This window comes from Oncorhynchus tshawytscha, linkage group LG20 (genome assembly GCF_018296145.1).
Source record: "Oncorhynchus tshawytscha isolate Ot180627B linkage group LG20, Otsh_v2.0, whole genome shotgun sequence".
Lineage (NCBI taxonomy): Eukaryota > Metazoa > Chordata > Actinopteri > Salmoniformes > Salmonidae > Oncorhynchus > Oncorhynchus tshawytscha.
The window spans coordinates 31,901,456-31,922,257 of NC_056448.1; the positions used below are offsets into that span (position 1 = coordinate 31,901,456).

Below are 20,802 nucleotides of genomic sequence, written 5' to 3' on the forward strand. Positions count from 1 at the left end.
GACTGGCTCTAATGACCTTTGCTGAAGGAACAATGCAGTGCAGAGGGAAAACTACTGAACATACACAACAATCTACTTACACAACTGTCAACATACACAACTGTGAACACACTCTTACTACGGTTTACGGATACTGTACCTGGTTACAAGAGATTTCAATGCTAAAACAAATAGATAAAGCTAAAATGTTTCTGGGGCAGAATCACACATTGGCCATATACTGTCTGATCATCCGTGACCAAGACCTTACATCTTCTTTTTCAGGCACAGACAGTTGAGTGACGTCATTCCTTTACAGCTTGGTAAAGATAATCTACAAAAAGAGAATTCTCCCCAAACTCTCAAACCGAATAGAGAAAATGAGCATCCTGTAAACATCCAGTGTAGCCTAGTAAATATTGAGTCTAGTGTGGTAATGTTGAGTTTAGACTAGGTCTGGGCCAATCAGATCAGAGCCCAGGCGGGTGGGACACACAGCTGTATTATGAACAGGTGGGTTGGCTGGAAAGGGGTCAAAGGTCATTCATACTCAACACATTCATTATGATTCAGCTCCTCAGCTAAACTGTTTCACTTCTGCTCAGTTTGGAGAGTGAACACAGATTGAACATTGAACACAGAATAATTGTTCTATCATTTGACATTCCATGTTAAACTCTATTGGGATCCATAGGTAAATTGATCTCTAGGTAAATGGATCCATAGGTAAACAGATCCATAGCTAAATGGATCCGTAGGTAAATGGGTCAACTAGAGATACTGATAGAAATACTTGCAGAAAACACACATACTGCATGCACAATATACAGGCCCTTCTACTGACGGATGGACTAAGCAGACTCATCAGAGAAAAACACACCTCTCAATTAGACTGAACATCATCACAGGGGACACAAACACTCCTTTTCTCTTTTGTATCCGTTCCAGCTGGACTAAACTCACCTCATGCGGAGAGTAAATGAAACTTAAATGATTTGAGTGCTGCTGTGGGAGAGATAATGTTGCTGAGTTGGAAAAACAAGAGAGAATGTCTGGAAAGACAAGAGAGGGTGTCTCGAAACAAAAAAAAAAAATAGGATGTCTGGAACGATGAGAGTAATGTGAAGATGTCTGATACCTTGGCAGACAGGAGTAGACAGATGTCATTAGGCTTCATATCAGTGTTGGGGGTATTCTACTTAAAGGGTTCAACTAAGGCCTAAGGGACAAGAGTCCTATATGTAGGGCCCTCTAGATAGTGTAGGGTGTAGGGTCTTGTTGTTGTCTACTAGGTCAACAAAGAGGAAATAAGATTGGCATAATGCTCAGTGGTATAGAAAATGGCTGAACTACTAAGATGAAGCTAGTGTTCCTAACCAGTGTTTGGGATGCTCTGCTCTGTTTGGATGAGGGTGGTTGATGCTCAACATTAAATCAACTCCAATTCACACACATCCAGGTCAATAATCATACACCTTTACAGTTTACATATCAAGAAAAATGTGGGATGAAAACACGCACTAATACTCAGCATCTTCTCAGGGTGGAGAGCCCATCAAGCAGCAGAGCAGCCACAAGTGGCCATGCAAGCATGTAGATTGTTCAATATGCAGAAATATAGTGCCTTCATGGTTTAATTGAACCCGGCTTGTGAGACTCCTTTCTCCACTTAGTATGCAGCTCAAACAAAATGACAAAAAATGGCTGCTCACCCCAGTGCCTCAATTAGACAACACCAATTACAGCTAGAAGTTTCCAGAGCCTGCCAAATCCCCCTCAGACACCCCCACGAAGGAAATTCAGAGGAAATCTCGTCTTTGCCAGGGATCCACCAGACAGGGGTTGAATTGAGCTTTTCTCAGCTTTGGCTTTTTCCTTTTATAAGGAGTGTTTTAATGAAATAATGAAATAATTTAGTTGAGTTGAGAATCATACAAAATCCCTGAGATAAAAGTGTGAGTCTTCATCCCCCCGCCAGTTCTCTCTCTCTCTCTCTCTCTCTATTCATGCCCCCCTCTCTCTCTCTCTCTCTCTCTCTCTCTCTGTCTCTCTATTCATGCCCCCTCTCTCTTTTCTCTCTCTGTCTCTCACTCTCTCTCATCCACAAACACACACTCTCTCTCTATCCCTCTCTCTCTATTCATGCCCCCTCTCTCTCTCTCTCTCTCTCTCTCTCTCTCTCATCCACAAACACACTCTCTCTCTGGCTATTTCTCTCACCCACAAACACACACTCTCTCTATATTCATGCCCCCTCTCTCTCTCTCTCTCTCTCTCTCTCTCTCTCTCTCTCTGTCTCTCTCTATTCATGCCCCCTCTCTCTCTTTCTCTCTCTGTCTCTCGCTCTCTCTCATCCACAAACACACACTCTCTCTCTCTATCCCTCTCTCTCTCTCTATTCATGCCCCCTCTCTCTCTCTCTCTCTCTCTCTCTCTCTCGCTATCTCTCTCATCCACAAACACACTCTCTCTCTCTCTCTCTCTCTCTCTCTGGCTATCTCTCTCACCCACAAACACACACTCTCTCTCTCTCTCTCTCTCTCTCTGGCTTTCTCTCTCATCCACAAACACACACTCTCTCTCTATCCCTCCGTCTACATCTGTTTATCTATTTATCCCTTTATCTCCTCCTCTCCAGCCTGATAGATGTTTAATAAGGCACTAGAGGTACATCAACAAATCAATGACATCTTTAATTCCATGGCATGCACAGTCCCCACTTGAAGGCGTTGGATGTTATGATTGTTTGTTTGTTTATTGGTTGGTTGGTTTACCTTTGAGGCCCACCGTTGTGTGCTCAGCATACCCACTAATCAGGGCCCTTGCTGAGGTGTGTGCCTTCTTGCCTGTCTGGAAACCATGCCGCCGTTCAGATGTGAGGTTTTGCTAAATCGGTCCCACAGGAAGCCCCTGAATGCTCTGCGATGTTGTCTGGCTGTGTGCTTTCCAAAGGCTTAAGTTGCTTAATGTTATTAGTGTAGCTATCAAAACAGACATGTATGTTTGGCTGACCCATGGTTCATGGCTGGTCTCATACCAGTGCATGTAATGAGAGATTAGAGGAGATTTGTATATTTCTTGGAAAATAAGCTGATCCCCCATTGTTGTTGTTCATCTCACCAACTGATGAGATGATTCATGTTGTATAGGTTACCCACTTCTTTCCAACCCTTCTCTCCCATTGTAGCAGTAGACTACTAGGTTACTAGACCACCAGGCCACCAGGCTACCAGGTTACTAGACCACCAGGCTACTAGGTTACTAGACCACCAGACCAACAGGCTACTAAACCACCAGGCCAACAGGCTACTAGACCACCAGGTCACCAGGCTACTAGACCACCAGACCAACAGGCTACTAGACCACCAGGCTACTAGGCTACGAGACCACCAGGCTACCAGGCTACTAGGCTACTAATACAGTTTTTTTATACAGTTGCGCTTTCATTTTGTCCCTAGTTTAGAGATATACATATATTTATTGTTTTTCATCTGAAGGGCGTCACATAGACCTACACAAATTAGTGGTGTCCGACAGAAACCCTTTTGTTGAGAATTGGAGGGCAATGCCCAATGTCACGTGACGATAGCTCACAGGCACATCCCCCCTACATAACGTTACTGTAGACTAATTCCTGCATCCCCTCCACACTATAGTAGACTAACTCCTGTATCTCCACAGGCAAAGCCTTTGAGATCACCTATGTGAGCCTCAAGTTCTACACCAGTCGACCGGAGAGCTTTGCCATCTACAAGCGAACAAGTGAGGATGGACCATGGATCCCCTACCAGTACTACAGCGCCTCCTGTACCAAGACCTATGGGAAGAACGACAAGGGATACATTCGCCCGGGGGACGATGAGAGGATGGCAGTCTGCAACGACGAGTTCAGTGACATCTCCCCTCTGACCGGGGGCAATGTGGCCTTCTCTACCCTGGAGGGACGACCCAGCGCATACAACTTTGACCAGAGCGCCGTGCTACAGGTGAGAGAGGGAGGGAGTGTGGGGTGAGGGTGTGTGCGTGTGTGTGTGTGGATTAGTGAAAATCCGCTTCGACTGAGGATGACAGAAATTAGTATAGGAGGAATATGACCATGATATAGTATTCAATCTGACTCCATAATTTTTGAATGCTATAAGACCATAAATTAATCCACTCAGAATAATAAAAGTTGTTCTCAAGACAACTGTTATACAGCTATTAAGAAGTGAAGAGACAACGAGACAATGAGTCCCAGAAATAAATTATTGAGTTAATTTTAGCTCAGAGATGCACATTTAGAGGCCAAGTATATACAGTACAGTACGCCATGTGTAGTATGACTAACATTTACCATTAGACCTTACATCAAAGAATAATTCAAGGAATATCACTCAGAAATATGAAGACTTCAGTACATTTTTCTTGTTTTTCAGCCACTCCACAAATTTCTTGTTAACAAACTATAGTTTAGGCAAGTCGGTTAGGACATCTACTTTGTGCATGACAAGTCATTTTTCCAACAATTGTTTACAGACAGATTATTTCACTTATAATTCACTGCATCACAGTTCCAGTGGGTCAGAAGTTTACATACACTAAGTTGACTGTGCCTTTAAACAGTTTGGAAAATTCTAGAAAATTAGGTCATGTCTTTAGAAGCTTCTGATAGGCTAATTGAAATAATTTGAGTCAATTGGAGGTTTACCTGTGGATGTATTTCAAGGCCTACCTTCAAACTCAGTGCCTCTTTGCTTGACATCATGGGAAAATCAAAAGAAATCAGCAAAACAATTGTAGACCACAAGTCTGGTTCATACTTGGGAGCAATTTCAAAACGCCTGAAGGTACCATGTTCATCGATACAAACAATAGCACGCAAGTATAAACACCATGGGACCACGCAGCCGTCATACCGCTCGGGAAGGAGACGCGTTCTGTCTCCTCAACACAAACGTACTTCGGTGCGAAAAGTGCAAATCAATCACAGAACAACAGCAAAGGACCTTGTGAGGATGCGGGAGGAAACAGGTACAAAATGTTCTATATCCACAGTAAAACGAGTCCTATATCGACATAACCTGAAAGGACACTTCAAAACCGCCACAAAAAATCCAGACTACAATTTGCAACTGCAAATGGGGACAAGGATTGTACTTTTTGGAGAAATATCCACTGGTCTGATGAAACAAAAATAGAACTGTTTGGCCATAATGACCATCGTTATGTTTGGAGGAAAAAGTGGGAGGCTTGCAAGCCGAAGAACACCATCCCAACCGTGAAGCATGGGGGTGGCAGCATGGGGTGCATTGCTGCAGGAGGTACTGGTGCACTTCACAAAATAGATGGCATCATGAGGGAGGAAAATTACATGTATATATTGAAGCAACATCTCAAGACATCAGTCAGGAAGTTAATGCTTGGTCGCAAATGCGTCTTCCAAGTGGAAAATAACCCCAAGCATACTTCCACAGTTGTGGCAAAATGGCTTAAGGACAACAAAGTCAAGGTAATGGAGAGGCCATCACAAAGTCCTCACCTCAATCCTATAGAAAATGTGTGGGCAGAACTGAAAAATCGTGTGCGAGCAAGGAGGCCTACAAACCTGACTCAGCTACACCAGCTCTGTCAGGCGGAATGGGCCAAAATTCACCCAACTTATTCTGGGAAGCTTGTGGAAGGCTACCAGAAATGTTTGACCCAAGTTAAACAATTTAAAGGCAATGCTACCAAATACTAATTGAGTGTATGTAAACGTCTGACCCACTGGGAGTGTGATGATAGAAATAAAAGCTGAAATAAATCACTCTCTACTATTATTCTGACATTTCACATTCTTAAAATAAAGTGGTGATCCTAACTGACATAAGAAAGGGCATTTTCATTCCGATTAAATGTCAGGAATTGTGAAAAACTGAGTTTAACCTCTCTTGGAATTGTGAAAAACTGAGTTCAACCTCTCTTGGGTAGGGGGCAGTATTTTCACGTCCGGATGAAAAGCGTGCCCAAATTAAACTGCCTGTTTCTCAGGCCCAGAAGCTAGGATATGCATATAATTGGTAGATTTAGATAGAAAACTGTTAAAAGTATGTCTGTTCATTGAGAGGAGCTGTTCATTGAGAGCGTTGGCATCGAGGGGTGAATCGAGTGGGACCGTGTCCAGGCCAAACTGGGTAATGACACCTCGGTCCAGGAAGCTCTCGTTGGTGACCCGAATTGATGACAGTAGACAAAGGAAAAGCCTGGCTGTGCCACAAAATGCTGCCTTCAAGCAGGGGTCTGGGGGAAGATGGGCAGGCGATTTGGCTCAACAGTATATATCCCCCACTACTGCCGAGCCCCCTCTTTTGTGGGACGCAGGGAACAAGTGGAGACAAAGTGACCAACCTGGCCACAGTATAGGCAGCTCCTAGCGCAGATTCGTCATTGCCTCTCCTCTCGAGAGAGAGACGGGCCCAGCCGAGCTGCATGGGTTCAGGATCTGGACGAGCCTGCGGACGGGATGCAGTAGGAGAAGTAGGAAAAGGCACTGAAGCAGATGTTATGGGACATGCAACCCTACCTACCCTCTCCCTCTGACACACACGGAGACAGTTGTCGATGCAGATAGCGAGAGAGATGAGTTCATCAAGTCCATCAGGCTCATCCCTGGACACCAACTCGTCCTTGAGGGTCTCAGTGAGCGCGTTCCGGAATGCTCCCTGAAGGGCCTCCTCATTCCAACCGCTCTTAGCAGCGAGGGTGCAAAACTCACATGCCATCTCAGCAACACTATGGGGGCCTTGACGGATGGACAGGAGTCGTTTAGCGGCATCCTTACCTCAGACCGGGTGGTCGAAGACTTTCTTCATCTCCTCCGTGAATCTGGAGTAGGAGAAGCAGGTGGGGGACTGTCTCTCCCACACTGTCGTGGCCCAGGAAAGCGCTGCTCCATGGTGGCAGCCAATCAGAAAGGAAATCTTGGCCCGTTTACTAGCATAAGAGTAGGGTTGTTGCTCAAATACTAGTGAACATTGCACGAAAAGTGCTCTGCAAGCTCTGAGGATGCCATCGTAATGCTCGGGAGTTGTAACAAATGGCTCCCGGAGTGGAGGAGAAGGACTTGGAACTGGTTGTGAGCTCTGTGCGAAGGGTCGGCAGTGTAGATCAGACAGGCTCTGTGTTCCAGAAGGGTCTACAGGGCTTGGTCATGTGGCTCGAGCTGGGCGCTTTGGCCGGCGAGGGTTTGGTGGAGAGTAGTAGAGTCTGCTGGGTTCATCTCTTTTTCCAGATTATACTTTTACGCTGAGTGGAACAGGGGAACCCAAGAGCAGACTCAGACAATGAGACTGGGATGAAGTAACCAAGGTATTTATTGAAACACAGCGGGAGATGGAGTGCAGGTCAGGGGAAGCTCGGGCTGGAAACCAGGTGCGGAGGCTGAGGCCTGGAGCGAGAGGGGTTGATACAGGTCCGGAGGGGAATCCAAGGGAGTAGTAGAGTGGGGAATCCAGGACAGAGTAGCAGGATGACGAGACGTGGGACTGGAGACAGGGACCAGAGTCATAGCGAGCAGAACTGTACTGGTGAGGAAAACAGTGTCAGGCAAGGAAAACAGGCACAACAGGATCTGAATAGTAACAAATGGCTAGAAACGTAGACTGACTGAGCAAAGATTACAATCTGGCAGCGTGTAAGTGGCAGGGCTGAGTATTTGTAGACGTTTTGATTATGGAACAGGTTGCAGCTCTTGGGGATCTGCTCTGACTCCAACACACCTGTCTCCGCCCACACAATCACACACACGTAGAGAGAGAGGGAGAGGGAGAGAGTACTGGGGGAGTGGCGGCAGGTCAAGGAGCCACAGGATGAGCAGTAGAGGGCGTTGCAGGAGCAGATGTGACACTTTATTCTTCCCAGAGTATAATGTCCGAAAATATGTCAGCATTCCTGACAAGTTTCCTTTAAGTGTCCGTCCCTCCTTCCCAGCTCCCAGACATAAATACTGCTGCGCACACATAACAAACACACACACTTCAAATGTTGACAACAGCCACCGCAAGTAAGATAAAGCCGGATTCCACCCACATGCTCTCTCTCTCTCTCTCTCACTTTATTTTGGTCTGTCCACATATGGACAGCAGTGTTACACCTCCCTTTGCATGAGGGGGGCCAAGGGCTGGTGGACATTAGATCCAGACTGACAGCTTTCCTGTCTACAAGCTGCACAGAGACTTCTGGATCAGCAGGTCTTGTGCTGGAGAGACTGCATTGACTGTTCTGAGGAGAGCAGGCAACCTTGGGTACGATAGGTTACTGTTGGATCAGTCATTACTCTGTTCTCCCGCGCTGTGTTTTAGTAGTGGAAAAAGCTGTTGACAGAGACATTTCATGGATAACATGGATAATGGAGGAGCCACTGTTTCACAACCCAGCTTGCAGGCCAGGCTTGTGAGAGCAGGGTTCACTAAGGTGGGTGATCTGGAAGAGGAGGCAGGGTGGAAATCTGCCAGCGACTGACATGGAGGCTTCCTTCATAAAGTCAACCAGGCTGCTGTAGCAGGTAGTGGAGGGGGTCCATGCTGTACTACCAGGCTCATTCAGAGAGCTGCTAGGGAGTAGGCAGAGACTGACCTACCGCCTTTCACCATTGCTGCCTCTGCAGGGGAACACCAAGAGTGTAGCTCGAGGCAAAAAGGCCACAGCCAGCAAAAAGGCGGCTCAGAAAGAAGGTGGCTTAGAAAGACCTTCTCTATGATCTGAGGGCATCTGGGTGGCCGGGGGGTTGGGACCAAGCTTTTCTCTGAGAGGATGTAGGCGGTCCCACTATACGCCTCCCATAGAGAAGCGTATTTCTGATCTAAAGTGGAGGATTATTCACAGGCTAATCGCTACAAACAGATACGTGTCACTCCTTGATCCATCATTGGGTGTCTGTTCTGTGGGGAGGAGTTGACAGTGAAGCATCTGTTTTTTTTTTCATGTTCCAGGCTGGTTGTTTTCTGTCCTGAGTGGGTGGTGTTCAGGCCTTTGGTTGGGACCGACTCTGATTGCTTATATTCGTCCTATTTCAGACATGCACAATGTGTAATTTATACACAGGCGTGACTTGGAAATGTGTTTTTTGCATGCCTCACTCTGCATGAGACAATCGGAGAGTGGGGTCACAGCCAGGGTCAGCCATTATGAACGGCGCCCTTGGACAATAAGGGTTAACTGCCTTGCTCAAGGGCACATCTACAGACATTTCACTTTGTCAGCTCGGAGATTCAAACCAACAACCTTTTGGTTACTGGCCCAATGCCCTAACCGCTAGGTTACCTTCCACCGGAACCGTCTGAGGGTTCTCTCTACTTTGTAGGGGTGTGGACATCAGGGGGGTTCTATGTACAGTGGACAAGGAATTGAAGTTTGTACTTTTAATGATGTAACTATTAGGCCAATAAAGGTACTGTATTTCTTTATGGGAGTACTACGGAAATAATGATGTTTAAGGTGTCACAGAGATTATCCACTTGCGTCACAATCATACTTATCATTGTTAACAACAGAACAGGTCATGTCCTTATTAGAAGGATTATAAACAAGTCATTAGTCATATTGTCATATTTATGAATTCCTGCCGTATTCATTGTGTATAACACTGTGTGTGTGTACGTGTGGACCTATAAGAGTCACTTTAACACACACACCACACATAGGAGGATGATCATACAGTGTAGCAGCAAATAATCCTCTCTCTCTCTCTCTCTCTATTAATTTCAATGGGCTTTACTGGCATGGGAAACATTGTTTACATTGCCAAAACAAGTTAAATAGATCATAAACAAAAGTGAAATAAACATTGAAAACAGAACAGTAAACATTACAATCACAAAAGTTCCAAAGGAATAGAGACATTTCAAAATACATATTATGGCTGTGTACAGTGTTGTAACGATGTCTCTTTCTCTCTCTTTCTAACACACACACACACACACACACACAAACAGAACCATATAGAGAACCACACACACACACACACACACACAGAACCATGCAGAGAACCACACACACACACACACACACACAGAACCACAGAGAACCACACACCACACACACAGAACCATACAGAGAACCACACACAGAACCACACACACACACAGAACCATACAGAGAACCACACACAGAACCACACACACACAAACTCACACACGTACACACACAGACACACTGGCTAACGCGTCTGTGCCTCTAGAACGGCAGCTGAAGAAGATTTCATGTTATATTTAGCTCCGATAAACATTGATGACGACTTAATAGCTTTATGATGATTTAGCACCAGGCTGTTGAGGGAGAAACAGGGAAAATGGACACAGTAAACTGTGACTAAAGATGAGGAAATAAAGCACCTGCCTTTTGGCTCTCTTCCCTTGACAACTGCAGAATGTGTGTGTGTGCGTGCGCGCTTGTGTGATTCTGCAACTGTGTGTTGGACATGCAGACAGTTTCATGCTCAATAAATAGCTAATAGATTTCAAAGCCTCTTCAGCTCAGTGAAATGAGCCCATGAAGACTGTAATGCAGAAAAACAATAGAGAAGCATTATTCTATCAACTTACTGTAGGGTGTGACCTGGACTCTTGTACCTCCTTGTGGAGAGAGATTCTACAGATGGTGCAGGTGCGACATATGCCTGACAACCCCCAAGGCGGTACAGCACCCCCTCACTCACTTGCTCCAACACACACACACACACACACGCACACATATATATATATATATTTGTAAGCATACACACACACATAAACACACACACCCTCTGGCCTTGAAGGGGTTTCTGTTTCCTTCTCTCATCTGCTCTAACACCTTTTAATATGTGACATCTTCCAAACCTAACAAAGAGAAGAAATAACCATTATTCCTCCAGAGTAGTCCTACTCAGAAAACAGACTGGAGACAGCGAAGAGAGACAGTAAGAGAAGAAGAGAGACAGAAAGAGAGCCAGAGCCACAGACAGGCAGTGAAGGCCCATCAGCTAGCGAGGAGAGGAGAGGTACACTATAAATACAAAAATATGTGGACACCCCTTGATTCGGCTATTTCAGCCACACCCATTCTTGACAGGTGTTTGAAATCGAGCACACAGCCATGCAATCTCCATAGACAAACATTGGAAGTAGAATGTTCCATACTGAAGAGCTCAGTGACTTTCAACGTGGCACTGTCATAGGATGCCACCTTTCCAACAAGTAAAAATCATCTGTCCTTGGTTTCAACACTCACTACTGAGTTCCAAACTTTCTCTGTAACGTCAGCACAAGAACTGTCCGTTCGGGAGATTCGTGAAATGGGTTTCCATGGCCGAGCAGCCGCTCACAAGTCTAAGATCACTATGCGCTGCCATTGGACTCTGGAGCAGTGGAAACACGTTCTCTGGAGTGATGAATCACACTTCACCATCTGGCCGTCCTACGGATTAATCTGGGTTTGGCAGATGCCAGGAGAAGTCTTTCCTAGCCACTGTGCTTCTACACCTGCATTGCTTGCTGTTTGGGGTTATAGGCTGGGTTTCTGTACAGCACTTTGAGATATCAGCTGATGTAAGAAGGGCTATATAAATACATTTGATTTGATTTGAATGCTACCTGCCCCAATGCATTGTGCCAACTATAAAGTTAGGTGGAGGAGGTATAATGGTCTGGGGCTGTTTTTCATGGTTCAGGGTAGGCCCCTTAGTTCCAGTGGAACCAGAGCCCTGACCTAAACCCTATTGAACACCTTTGGGATGAATTGAAATGCAGACTGCGAGCTAGGGATAATCGCCCAACATCAGTGCCCGACCTCACTAATGCTCTTGTGGCTGATTGGAAGCAAGTTCCCATAGCAATGTTCCAACATCTAGTAGAAAGCCTTCCTGGAAGAGTGGAGGTTGTTATAGCAGCAACGGGGGGACCAACTCCATATTAATGTCCATCATTTTGGAATGAGATATTCGACTAGCAGGTGTCCACATACTCTTGGTCATGTATTGTAAGTAGAGTAGAGGAGAAGAAAAAAGAAGAGAAGAGTATAGAGGAGAGAAAGAAAGAAAGAGAAAGGCTAGGATTTCTGTGGCTTAGTAATAACCACTTAACTCACAGGCAAAAAAAAAGCTTTCCGGTAGGTTCCTTCGTTCAACAACCAAGACCATCTTCCCCACCCCTCATTCCACCTTCCTCAGTACTACCCAGTATTATTATATTCTCTTCTTCTCTTTTGGTAACAGGGAGGCTGTGTTGCTGTTAAGAAGCAGACAGAGTTGTATTGTTTTGATTCATCCAGGTTGCATACCAAATGGCACCCTATTCCCTATATCAAAAGCACTCTGGTCAAAAATAGTGCACTAAAGGGTACAGGGTGCCATTTGGGATGCAGGGACTACTGTACACTCAGCATCAGCCCAGTGCTATTTCTGTCTCTGCTATCCCATCCCAACAGGGCTGAGGCTCTGCTACAGTAATGTCTCCTTTTGTTTGGTCCATCTCTCTTTTCTCCCAATTGAATTGTCTTGTAATCTGTCAAAATAGGATGTTGTTTGTTTTACGTTTATCGCCTGCTACATAATAGGGTTTGAATTTCATTATTGTGACTGCTAACTGGAAATTGAATTTTCTTCTCAGGAGGGGGTGATAAAATGCAGTGTCATTGTGTGTTGCTGGGGGGGAGGATTGTTTGTGAACAGTAAGGAAGGGATTTACAGTAGGATATAAAGTTTTAGTTTTAGTTGTATTACTTATCCTTTAAGGCGCAATTACTAATACTGAGATAATGGGATAATTACTGTAGTTTGTTGCCCAAAGGCTATGAATGTCCATGGACATGTTAATTAATGCAGTCATTCAAGAAACATAGTCTACTCCTTGTATTACTGTACCTTCTCTCATGACTTAAATACCATTTAAGTAAGCCCAAATACATATCAGATGTGAACATGGCAAGTTCATGAGTAAAGACAATAAAAACATTGTTAGCCCTGTGGGACAGACTGTGGCATGGCTGCCTGGTTGCCTGGCTGTTCAGTAAATGGATGCTGTAGTTACACTGAAGCCTGTGGCGTGCTCCTAATGGGCCTGTTGGTCATATTTCACTGTGGTTTGGATGTCATCGACCCCCTGATTATAAAGCAGAGAGAGATCAATATGGAGCAGGGATACACAGATAAGGTGGCAAATCTCTCAGCAAGCCTGCATGCTTTCTCCCTTCTCTCTCTCTCTATCTGATGCTTTCTCCCTTCTCTCTCTCTATCTGATGCTCTCTCTCTCTCTCTCTCTCTCTCTCTCTCTCACTCTCTCTCTCCCTCTGATGCTCTCTCTCTCTCCCTCTGATGCTCTCTCTCTCTGATGTTCTCTCTCTCTCCCTCTGATGTTCTCTCTCTCTCTCTCTCTCTCTCTCTCCCTCTGATGTTCTCTCTCTCTCACTCTCTCTCCCTCTGATGCTCTCTCTCACTCTCTCTCTCTCTCTCTCTCTCTCTCTCTCTCTCTCTCTCTCTCTCTCTCTCTCTCTCTCTCTCTCTCTCCCTCTGCTCTCTCTCTCTCTCCCTCTTGATGCTCTCTCTCTCTCCCTCTTGATGTTCTCTCTCTCTCCCCTCTCTCTCTCTCTCTCTCTCTCTCTCTTGATGTTCTCTCTCTCTCCCCCTTATTTTCTCTCTCTCTCTTTGTCTTGTCACTTAATGCAAGAAGATGAGGAGTCCTATAATTGACTTTGATCTGTCCCCTCATCGGAATCAATGGCACTCGTTCCTTTCATTACATTCAATTTTTTTCTCTCTGCTCTCTTTTTTCCCGACCCACTGAATCGTTCAGTACCAGTGAATGAAAAGGAAATTAATTAGATGTCATTTTCTTCTTGCGTTCATAGGTATTTTTTGTAACCTCTGGAGCATGGCTGACATGCCACATTGTCACAGGGATGAGCTGACCTTTAGCTAGCCCATGTATATAGCCAAGTTATTGTTACTCATCATGCATTTATTATTACTTGTATTATTCATTGCTTTACTTTTCTATTATTTCTCTAATTTCTTTGTCTCTGAATTGTTGGTAAGTGAGCATTTCACTGAAAGTCTTCACCTGTTGTTTACGAAGCATGCGACGAATAACATTTTATTTGAAATTGCTGAGAGAGAGAGACAATCGAGAGGGAGGAAGGCTGCTCTGCTCTGGTCTACTTCACCTGCAGTCAGCGTGACGCAGAGTGGGCCTGCAGAGGCACCCGCAACCCACTGCCCAGGCCTCAGGCCTACTCTATGGTTAATTTTAATGGACTACTTCCACAGGGTAAGATGAGAGAAGAGGGACCAGGCCTAACTGCTAAATTAACAGATCCCAGAACATCCAGGGCTCAGGGTTCACTGTAGTTCCTTTCTAACCCTATAATACATACTCCTATAATACATCCTCCTATAATACATCCTCCTATAATACATCCTCCTATAATACATACTCCTATAATGCATCCTCCTATAATACATACTCCTATAATACATCCTCCTATAATACATCCTCCTATAATATATCCTCGTATAATACATCCACCTATAATACATCCTCCTATAATACATCCTCCTATAATATATCCTCCTATAATACATCCACCTATAATATATCCTCGTATAATATATCCTCCTATAATATATCCTCGTATAATACATCCTCTCTATAATACATCCTCCTATAATACATCCTCCTATAATACATCCTCCTATAATACATCCTCCTATAATATATCTTCCTATAATATATCATCCTATAATATATCGCCCTATAATACATCCTCCTATAATATATCCTGCTATAAAACATCCTCTTATAATATATCCTCCTATAATACATCCTCCTATAATACATCTTCCTTCATTTGCTGTTCACTCCTATAGAAAAGAGAGAAAAACACTGAGCCCAAAACCCTTCCTGGAAATGTCCCTACAACATTCCCACCTTTATTTTCAAAGATTCAGCTTTTAAAGCTACCAATACTTAAGTTTGAGTAATTGAAATGGTGAAGTGTCATTCATGATAACACTCAATAACATTGAATTGATATATAAAACATTTGGTCTATTACATTGTAATAACATTTAAAGAAGCCACGCATCTCCATAATATACAATGAATCCCTCCACACAAATATGTGCTTTTCTCTTTCCAGAATCACCCAATGGTGGAAAATTCCCTTCACTCTTTCCTGAGGGAAAGCTAGAGAGTGGATCACTTCGAATTGAATTGGATTCATAAAATTGTGGTAAAAAAAGGCTCTACTTATCATGTGCGCTTTTTAAGAGTAAATGGGTTGAGTAGGGGTTGGAGAAAGGTAAAACCATACTTACTCTCCACATTCAGAATGTCAACAGACCATACAATTATCTCTGTTGGTCTCTTGGGCACGTGGCAGCTAGTGAGGCCGTTTGCCTGCTGTAAAGCGTATACAGAGAGCTATAAATATTTCATAAGTCCTAAAATGGGAATCGCATTCTGTCTGCTTTATTAGCATTTTAATCCGTCTGTAGACTCGCCGCATGCTTTTCCCTTCCCTGCCTGATGGGCCCGCTCCCTGTATAAAGACTTCACAGCCATTATTCCCCATGTTTCTAAACCTCTCTACTCTCCATCTTAGGGATGCCATAGAGGAGAAATACTGAGAAAGGGGGTTGCTTACACACAATGGTTGTATGATAAATAGTTGAGGAACACTGGGCTAAGTGTACTGTGTTTTCTCTGTGTGTTACCATAAATCGCCCCGAATTCCCCAAAAAACATTCAAAACAGGACAGGTTTAATCGTGTTGTGTTTTCACATTGATTAGCATCAGCTTGCCTCGTGACAGCGCTCTCTGTTCTGCCATTAATCTACAGCGGTAAACATGTTTGCCTGATTCGTCATTACCAAACAAATTGTGTGGATTAAGAAACACTCACCTTGTAACAGAGTGTTTAGATGTTCTTCCTCTGAAGTAATGGCTTACTTCAAAGGGTGAGGCTGTTGTCAAGTTTGTAAAGCTCTTTTCCCCCTCCTTTTCAATATCCACACAGAAGATGAAAGCCACTCTATGAATTCAAATTTAATTTGTTCAGTCATCCATAAAACGTTTTCTCTCTATATATCCTTCCCTCTCCCCCCCCTCTCTCTCCTTCTGTCTCCCTCCATCCCTCTCTCTCTCCTTCTGTCTCCCTCCCACTCTCTCTCTGTCTCTTTCTCTCTGTCTCTCTCTCTTCCTATCTCGCTGCTCCCCTCTCGCTCTCACCTTCTCTCTCTCTCTCTCTCTTTCCCGGGTGAAGCTGGAAAGCAGTGTAGCAAATTGGAAGTACAGCATTGAATGACAATGAGAGACACTGAAGAAAAAAATACATATTGGGGGCAAAGAGAACTTAAGCAATCAAATGAAAAGTTATTAAGTTTGGATTGAGGCACACTGCTCTCTCCTGTCACTGTCTCCATCTGGTAGTCCTCCAAGTCAAATCAAATCAATTAGAATCAATCAAATGAAAAGTTATTAAGTTTGGATTGAGGCACACTGCTCTCTCCTGTCACTGTCTCCATCTGGTAGTCCTCCAAGTCAAATCAAATCAATTAGAATCAATCAAATCAAAAGTTATTAAGTTTGGATTGAGGCACACTGCTCTCTCCTGATACTGTCTCCATCTGCTAGTCCTCCAAGTCAAATCAAATCAATTAGAATCAATCAAATCAAAGTTTATTAAGTTTGGATTGAGGCACACTGCTCTCTCCTGTCACTGTCTCCATCTGGTAGTCCTCCAAGTCAAATCAAATCAATTCAAATCAATCAAATCAAAGTTTATTTGTCAAGTGCGCCGAATACAACAGGTGTAGACCTTACAGTGAAATGCTTACTTACAGACTCTAACCAATAGTGCAAAAAAGGTATTAGGTGAACAATAGGTAAGTAAAGAAATAAAATAACAGTAAAAAGACAGGCTATATACAGTAGCGAGGCTATAAAATAAGTGAGGCTACATACAGACACCGGTTAGTCAGGCTGATTGAGATAGTATGTACATGTAGATATGGTTAAAGTGACTATGCATATATGATGAACAGAGAGTAGCAGTAGCGTAAAAGAGGGTTTGGCGGGTGTGGGTGGCGGGACACAATGCACAATGTGCGGGAGCACTGGTTGATCGGCCCAATTTGGGTAGTATGTACATGGATGTGTAGTTAAAGTGACTATGCATATATGATGAACAGAGAGTAGCAGCAGCGTAAAAAGAGGGGTTGGGGGGGCACACAATGCAAATAGTCCTAGAAGCCTTTTTGTCCTAGACTTGGCACTCTGGTACCGCCATGTGCAGGGCATAGCAGGATTGGTTCGTCGCAGGGCAGAGCAGGATTTCTTGTAAGCTTCCGGGTTAGAGTCCCGCACTTTGAAAGCGGCAGCTCTACCCTTTAGCTCAGTGCGAATGTTGCCTGTAATCGATAGCTTCTGGTTGGGGTATGTACAGTGCCTTGCGAAAGTATTCGGCCCCCTTGAACTTTGCGACCTTTTGCCACATTTCAGGCTTCAAACATAAAGATATAAAACTGTATTTTTTTGTGAAGAATCAACAACAAGTGGGACACAATCATGAAGTGGAACGACATTTATTGGATATTTCAAACTTTTCTAACAAATCAAAAACTGAAAAATTGGGCGTGCAAAATTATTCAGCCCCCTTAAGTTAATACTTTGTAGCGCCACCTTTTGCTGCGATTACAGCTGTAAGTCGCTTGGGGTATGTCTCTATCAGTTTTGCACATCGAGAGATTGACATTTTTTCCCATTCCTCCTTGCAAAACAGCTCGAGCTCAGTGAGGTTGGATGGAGAGCATTTGTGAACAGCAGTTTTCAGTTCTTTCCACAGATTCTCGATTGGATTCAGGTCTGGACATTGACTTGGCCATTCTAACACCTGGATATGTTTATTTTTGAACCATTCCATTGTAGATTTTGCTTTATGTTTTGGATCATTGTCTTGTTGGAAGACAAATCTCCGTCCCAGTCTCAGGTCTTTTGCAGACTCCATCAGGTTTTCTTCCAGAATGGTCCTGTATTTGGCTCCATCCATCTTCCCATCAATTTGAACCATCTTCCCTGTCCCTGCTGAAGAAAAGCAGGCCCAAACCATGATGCTGCCACCACCATGTTTGACAGTGTGGATGGTGTGTTCAGGGTGATGAGCTGTGTTGCTTTTACGCCAAACATAATGTTTTGCATTGTTGCCAAAAAGTTCAATTTTGGTTTCATCTGACCAGAGCACCTTCTTCCATATGTTTGGTGTGTCTCCCAGGTGGCTTGTGGCAAACTTTAAACGACACCTTTTATGGATATCTTTAAGAAATGGCTTTCTTCTTGCCACTCTTCCATAAAGGCCAGATTTGTGCAATATACGACTGATTGTTGTCCTATGGACAGAGTCTCCCACCTCAGCTGTAGATCTCTGCAGTTCATCCAGAGTGATCATGGGCCTCTTGGCTGCATCTCTGATCAGTCTTCTCCTTGTATGAGCTGAAAGTTTAGAGGGACGGCCAGGTCTTGGTAGATTTGCAGTGGTCTGATACTCCTTCCATTTCAATATTATCGCTTGCACAGTGCTCCTTGGGATGTTTAAAGCTTGGGAAATCTTTTTGTATCCAAATCCGGCTTTAAACTTCTTCACAACAGTATCTCGGACCTGCCTGGTGTGTTCCTTGTTCTTCATGATGCTCTCTGCGCTCTTAACGGACCTCTGAGACTATCACAGTGCAGGTGCATTTATACGGAGACTTGATTACACACAGGTGGATTGTATTTATCATCATTAGTCATTTACGTCAACATTGGATCATTCAGAGATCCTCACTGAACTTCTGGAGAGAGTTTGCTGCACTGAAAGTAAAGGGGCTGAATAATTTTGCACGCCCAATTTTTCAGTTTTTGATTTGTTAAAAAAGTTTGAAATATCCAATAAATGTCGTTCCACTTCATGATTGTGTCCCACTTGTTGTTGATTCTTCACAAAAAAATACAGTTTTATATCTTTATGTTTGAAGCCTGAAATGTGGCAAAAGGTCGCAAAGTTCAAGGGGGCCGAATACTTTCGCATGGCACTGTACGTACAGTCACTGTGGGGACGACGTCCTCGATACATTTATTGATAAAGCCAGTGAAAAACATGTTCCAGTCTGTGATAGCAAAACAGTCCTGTAGTTTAGCATCTGCTTCATCTGACCACTATTTTATAGACCGAGTCACTGGTGCTTCCTGCTTTAATTTTTGCTTGTAAGCAGGAATCAGGAGGATAGAGTTGTGGTTGGATTTACCAAATGGAGGGCGAGGAAGAGCTTTGTACGCGTCTCTGTGTGTGGAGTACAGGTGATCTAGATTTGTTTTCCCTCTGGTTGCACATTTAACATGATGATAGAAATTTAGTAGAACTGATTTTAGTTTCCCTGCATTAAAGTCTCCGGCCACTAGGAGCATCCCCTCTGGGTGAGTGGTTTCCTGTTTGCTTATTTCCTTATACAGCTGACTGAGTGCAGTCTTAGTGCCAGCATCTGTCTGTGGTGGTAAATAAACAGCCACGAAAAGTATAGCTGAAAACCCTCTAGGCAAGTAGTGTGGCCTGCAATTTATCACAATATACTCTACTTCAGGCGAGCAAAATCTAGAGACATTCTTAGATTTCGTGCATCAGCTGTTGTTTACAAATGTGCACAGACAGCCCCCCCTCGTCTTACTGGAGTGTGCTGTTCTATCTTGCCGGTGCAGCGTATATCCCGCTAGCTGAATATCCATGTCATCATTCAGCCACGATTCCGTGAAACATAGGATTTTACAGTTTTTGATGCCCCGTTTGTAGGATTTTCGTGATCATACCTCGTCTAATTTATTGTCCAATGATTGTTGGCGAGTAGTAATGACGGTAATGGCAGCTTTCCAACTCGCCTTCTCCGGGTCCTGACAAGACATTTTGCTCTTTGTCCTCTGTACCTGTGTCGCTTCCTCTTTCAAATAACGGGGATGTCGGCCCTGTGGGGTGTTTGGAGAATGTCTTGTGCGTCCTCGTTGTAGAAAACATCTTTGTCTTATCCGAGGTGAGTGATCACTGTCCTGATATCCAGAAGATCTTTGTCTAATCCGAGGTAGTGATCGCTGTCCTGATATCCAGAAGCTCTTTGTCTAATCCGAGGTGAGTGATCACTGTCCTGATATCCAGAAGCTCTTTGTCTAATCCGAGGTGAGTGATCACTGTCCTGATATCCAGAAGCTCTTTGTCTAATCCGAGGTGAGTGATCACTGTCCTGATATCCAGAAGCTCTTTTTTGCCGTAAAATACAGTTGCAGAAACATTATGTACAAAATAAGTTACAAATAATGCGGAAAAACCCACATAATAGCACAATTGGTTGGGCGCCCGTAACACTGCTGCCAAGTCAAGCCTCAGAGAGAGAGAGAGAGAGAGAGAGAGAGAGAGAAGGGTGGAGGTGAGAGGAGAGAGAGAGAATGCATGTGTGTGTGTGTGTGTGTGTGTGTGTGTGTGTGTGTGTGTGTGTGTGTGTGTGTCAGAGTGAGAAATAAAGAGAGAGTGATTCTCAGAAGGAAAGAGAGGGAGAGATTTGGGGCTCTTGTACTAGCTGATGGAAGTTAGTGGCCTCAGGCTACTGACTCATGTAAGTTAGAGGCCTCAGGCTACTAGCTGATGTAAGTTTGGGGCCTCAGGCTACTAGCTGATGTAAGTTTGGGGCCTCAGGCTACTAGCCGATGTAAGTTATGGGCCTCAGGCTACTAGCTGATGTAAGTTATGGGCCTCAGACTATTTGGACAAATATAAAACTGTCTTTTCCCCTAGAGTCTGGCTAAGACACAGGA

At 44.1% G+C, this 20,802-nt stretch overlaps 1 protein-coding gene across 1 annotated transcript in view; it reads left to right on the forward strand.

The window, feature by feature from the left end:
• The window catches only part of LOC112219921 (laminin subunit gamma-3), a 207,226-nt gene that overhangs the window by 6,032 nt on the left and 180,392 nt on the right, over positions 1 to 20,802 (forward strand). Inside the window, exon 2 of the mRNA XM_042302494.1 lies at positions 3,661 to 3,965. Coding sequence (XP_042158428.1) covers positions 3,661 to 3,965 — 305 coding nt within the window. The remainder of the gene's footprint in view (positions 1 to 3,660; positions 3,966 to 20,802) is intronic.